The 5,428-nt window shown below is 38.1% G+C and overlaps 1 protein-coding gene across 5 annotated transcripts in view; it reads right to left on the bottom strand.

Moving 5' to 3' along the window:
- Nucleotides 1-5,428, bottom strand: part of LOC106873221 (methionyl-tRNA formyltransferase, mitochondrial) — a 60,214-nt gene that overhangs the window by 41,067 nt on the left and 13,719 nt on the right. For all 5 annotated transcript variants that reach the window (XR_008265935.1, XM_052974352.1, XM_014920477.2 and 2 more), the window contains exons 5-6: nt 4,370-4,492; nt 2,403-2,505 (exon numbers count right to left, since the gene is read on the bottom strand). Coding sequence is in view for 4 of the 5 variants with exons in the window: in XM_052974352.1 (XP_052830312.1) it covers nt 2,403-2,505; nt 4,370-4,492 (226 nt within the window). In the remaining variant the exon portion in view is untranslated. The remainder of the gene's footprint in view (nt 1-2,402; nt 2,506-4,369; nt 4,493-5,428) is intronic.

Below are 5,428 nucleotides of genomic sequence, written 5' to 3' on the forward strand. Positions count from 1 at the left end.
GTTTAGATCGGTAACAGAAATGAGAGTTAAAAATCGTAATTTTTAAAGGGAGTTAGAGACAAATTTCAGTCAGGTTTGGGCTAAGGAGCAAAAACTTCAGCAAGTAGATGCGAAGACGATAGATCGCGTGAGATAGAGAAAAAATACATAAATAATCATGAATTCAAGACATAAATGTATAGTTAGAGAGAACGAAGTGGGGTGGTGGATGAGGAGCGCATCAGAAGGGATAATATATGAAAAATAGGAATGACTTAGCTATTGTTCATATATGTGTGTGTGTGTGTGTGTGTGTGTGTGTGTGTGTGTGTGTGTGTGTGTAATTATCATCATCATTTAACGTCTTTTTTCCATGCTGGCATGGATTGGATGGTTTGACAGGAGCTTGTAAGGCCAGGGGCAGCACCAGGCTCCACTGTCTGTTCTGGCATGATTTCTATAGCCTGATGCTGTTCCTAATGCCAATCACTTTACAGAGTGGGTGCTTGTCACATGACACCAGCACCAGTATCAATTCAGCTGTGGTGGAACTAGCTTCTTGACAACAGCAAAATGCCAGATATCTCAGTCCTTTGTAGGACTCAGTGTCTTGAGATTGGCCTCTGTGTGTGTGTGTGTGTGTGTAAACACACACATGCATGCATTATCATAATACTAACAGCAGTGGAAGAAATGGAGGGCTTTTCACAGTTACTTAGCTCCAAGGTTTACATTATTCAAAACTAAACTTATTCAAAACAACTTTTTATCTTTATTTGAAAATTGTATAAATATTTGATGAAAGCAAGTTCTAGGAAAATAAAAAAAAAATTAATATTCTAATATTTGAATCAATATTTACTTATTCAAATATTAGAGCATTAATACTTTATAAACCTTACTTTCATCAAATGTATCAGGTTTCAAATACAGATGAAATGTTTTGAGTTGGAAGCAACTCAAAACTTAGTGAAAACAACTAAGAAAAGCCCCAGTTTTTCCCTTTGTTGTTTTTATAATTGCATACTTTTTCTTTCATTTGTATTAACGATGTGTGTGTGTGTGTGTGTGTGTGTGTGTGTGTATACATATATATATATATATATTTATTCTCTTTTACTTGTTTCAGTCATTTCACTGTGGCCATGCTGGAGTATTGCTTTAGTCAAACAAATCAACCCCAGGACTTATCCTTTGTAAGCCTAGTACTTATTCTATCAGTCTCTTTTGCTGAACCGCTAAGTTACAGGGATGTAAACACACCAACATCAGTTGTCAAGCAATGCTTGGGGGGGGGGGGGAACAAACACAGACACACACATATACATATATATATATACATGGCTAAAGGCACTGCCCCAGCATGGCCACAGTCAAATGACTGAAACAAGTAAAAGAGCAAAGAGTATATATATACACACACACACACATATATATATAAATATATACAGGGTGGCCCAAAAGTAGGCTTACAGTTATTCAATTAGCTCTTTCACATTTATATATTAACAGTTTAGATCTTAATTATAAAAAAATATGAAGCCATTATTTTATGCTAATTTAGTTAATTTTGTCAAGCTCCCTTTTCAGTTTGTAAGATAGAAATTTAAATGTAATAAAATGGTTTAAAAGAAATTTAAAGTGCCTACATGATAACTGTTAAACCTACTTTTGCGTCACCCTGTATATACGATGGGCTTCTTTCAGTTTCCATCTGCTAAAACCACTCACAAGGCTTTGGTCAGCCCAAGACTATAGTAGAAGACACTTGCCCAAGGTGCCACACAGTGGTACTGAACCCGGAACCATGTGGTTGGGAAGGAAGCTTCTTACCACACAGCAAATCATATCTTTTATCTTTCACTTTTTTCTGTAGTTTGACTGCAGCCATACAGGGGGGGTTTAGTCGAACAAATCACTCTGAAGAGTTTAGTGAAACAAATTGACCCTGGTACTTATTCTATCAGTGACTTTTGCTGAACCACTAATATATGGGGACATAAACAAACCAACACCAACAGTCCAGTGTTGTTGAGGGACAAACACAAACACACACACACACAGATATATACATATACTCACACACACATATATATGTGACGGGCTTCTTTCAGCTTCCATCTCGTAAGTTTTTGATTGGCCTGGGGCTATAGCAGACACCCAAGGTGCCACACGGTGGGACTGAACCAAAAACCATGTGGTTGGGAAGCAAACATCTTACCACACAGCTATGCCTGCACCTATGTATGTATATGTATGTGATGTGTGTGCGTACTTGTATGCATGCATGTGTGTGTGTTTGTGTGAAGTTTTTGACCTCATGATCATGTGGACAACAGTCCAACACTTTAACACCACAGACATACAGACACACAAACAAACAAATTACTATGTAACCAAATAAATTCTATGATGCTACTTACTAATTCTGCAGCTTCTGTGGCAAGTAAAGTCTGTAGTTGCATTGAGGTACAAGCTTGTGGTACAGGGACACTCTTTGTGTTAAGTATTGAACCAATGTCAAACCTGAGGAAAAAGACAAGAATGACTGTCCGGTGTTTTGCTGTCAGGTGATTTTGACAGAGCTGTTAGAGCTGAATATTTTAAATAACAATTGCACAATGAGGCAATCATCTCATCATCTGTTAATCGTAAATCACAATTTTAGCACCTTCCAACAGTGTTATTTCCTCCAACATTGCCAAACAATATTGTTGGAAATAGTAACAGTCTTGGCTTTTTGGGCCCACACTGTAAACATACTTTTACTCTCCATTATTCATGCAGTCACCACAACATATTAGGTGCAGCTGTAACTGCTCCAAACATGCACTAACTATCGTAGTTATTCATGTAAAATAATGAAGCATTTTTGACAAAAAAATATGATTGTGTGAGTTCCGCAATGTTAATCTTATGGTAACAGAAGAGAATTTTTATGACCAACATTGGAAGATGTTTAAAGGTCACTTTCAAATCTGCTTTTTGTTTCATACAGGTTGCATGAGCTTTTACAATGTAGTTTATACTGCTATTAATAAATCTGACAAAACACACCATTTTCATAAATAGAAATGCTACAGTAAAGTATATGCATACATATATGTGTGTGTGTGTGTGTGTGATACACCTGGACATGTACACAGTATCCAACATGTATCTGCAACCTAACAGATAAGAATGTTATGACAATCAGTTTAGATATAAATGCACCTGATCCAAATCCAGATTGGTATTATGTACACATTGCTTTTTACATGGCACAAGCACAGGCGAGGTCAGTTTAGGCAAGGTTTTTACAGCTGGATGCCCTCCCATATGCTAACCACTTTACAGTGTGGACTGGGTGCTTTTAAGTGGCACCTGCACTGACAGGGTCACCAACTTGCAAGACAAAAATGTCTTTTGAGAAGGGAGGGGACGTTGGGGTAGGGTGATCTTGTGTCAGATGATGAAAGGTTATAGCGAGACAGAGAGTAGGGTGTGTGAAATGTTTTCTTGTTATGTCTGGGTGGAACACACAGGTCGGGGTCTAGCAGAGAGTAATGATACAGTAGGACAGGGCCAAGAGGAGAGGATTGGGGAGTGGGAGGTGCATGAAGTGGAAATACAATGAAGAGAAGTGATGTAGAGATGTAGACTGGTTTGTTGTGGTAGAGTGTGTGAGAAGTTAGCCTGTTAAGTCTGGGTGGGACACACAGTGCTTCTAGAATTCAGTTTCGGTGTCTCCTCAAGAACCTTACATCGCCAGACATTTCAGTTCATTGTCATTTCCTCTGTGAGACCCAACTTCCTGGGATTGGTCCTTACCACTTCATCCCACGTCTTCCTGGGTCTCCCTTTTCCACAGGTATCATCTACTTTCAGTGATCAGCACTTCTTTATGCAGCTATCCTCATTCATATGCATCATTTCTCCAAACCAATGTAGTCTTCTCTCTTGCATGCTATACTTGACTCCTCTTATACTCAACTTTTCTCTCAATACATTTGCACTTTGCCATACATGTGCACTGATGTTGCACATCCAATGAAGCATACTACCTTCATTTCTCTGCAGTCTATACATGTCTTCTACATTCAGAGCTCATGTCTCACTACCATGGAGTATAGCATCATACAGTCTACCTTTTACTCTGAGAGAGAGACCTTTTGTTGCCAACAGAGGTAATAGCTCTTTGAACTTCCTCCACTCTATTCTTATTCTAGCAAAAATACTTTCAGAGCATCCTCCACCATTGCTAATTTGGTCACTCAGGTAACAGAAACTATTTACAACCTCAAAAGAGCCTCCTGGACATTTAAGAGAATCAAAGTCTTATCTAAGGGTTAGATTGAAAATTATTATAATCTTAATGGAAATGTAAATGTTGAGGAATAAAATGACTCACTGTTTAGGCCTGATCTTCATTACTGAAACACCAGTGACTGTGTCTCCATTCAGTATGGTATGGATGATAGGAGCTGCACCACGCCACCGAGGTAGAAGGCTTGCATGGACATTGAGTATTCCACTAAGAAATGAAAAAAATGTCAATCATGAATTACTAAAGATAAATATATATACAAAGTTATTCGATCATTCATCATCATTTAATGCTTATTTTTCCATGCTTGCATGAGTCAGATGGGATTTGTTGAGGCAGATTTTCTACAGTTGGATGCCCCTCTTGTCATCAACTCTCATCTGTTTCCAGGCAAAGTAATATATCCCAGGCCAGGCACATCTTATCACAGAAGACTGGAAACTAACAATATCATTTGGATGGTGATGATGTTTGTTTACAACTCTCACACGATGTCACAACAAGGGTACACACATGCACAAACCCACATGTACATAGTTAATATATACATACATGTCTTTGTGTATCTGTGTAAATCTCTCTCTCTCTCTTTATATGTGTGTGTGTGTGTGTGTGTGTGTGTGTAATATGTAGTGGTTGACATTAGGAAGGGCATCCAGCTGTAGAAACTCTGCCAGATCAGATTGGAGCCTGGTGTAGCCATCTGGTTCGCCAGTCCTCAGTCAAATTGTCCAACCCATGCTAGCATGGAAAGCGGACGTTAAATGATGATGATGATGAGAGAGGATATAACCCACCTGGACATAATGAACCATTACATATATCATTAATGAGGAACTTTTCTTCCACCACCTAACCTAAATTTCTCCGATGACAGAATACCCAACTTATAGAGTCTTCACTCAATATGATGCTCCAATAGCTGGGATATCCCACAAACAGCTGACAGAGACTATCTTTACCGTTTTGTACTATTTCTACCATTTGTTATGTCGCTAGAACTTAGATTGAATTACATGAATATCCTTGTACTGCACTGTCTAATTGTTTGCCTTTCTTCACTACTTTAACCTACATGTATGCATGTATGTGTGTGTATATATATATATATATATATATATATATATATATATATATATATAT

The sequence above is a fragment of the Octopus bimaculoides genome, chromosome 18 (assembly GCF_001194135.2).
Source record: "Octopus bimaculoides isolate UCB-OBI-ISO-001 chromosome 18, ASM119413v2, whole genome shotgun sequence".
NCBI lineage: Eukaryota > Metazoa > Mollusca > Cephalopoda > Octopoda > Octopodidae > Octopus > Octopus bimaculoides.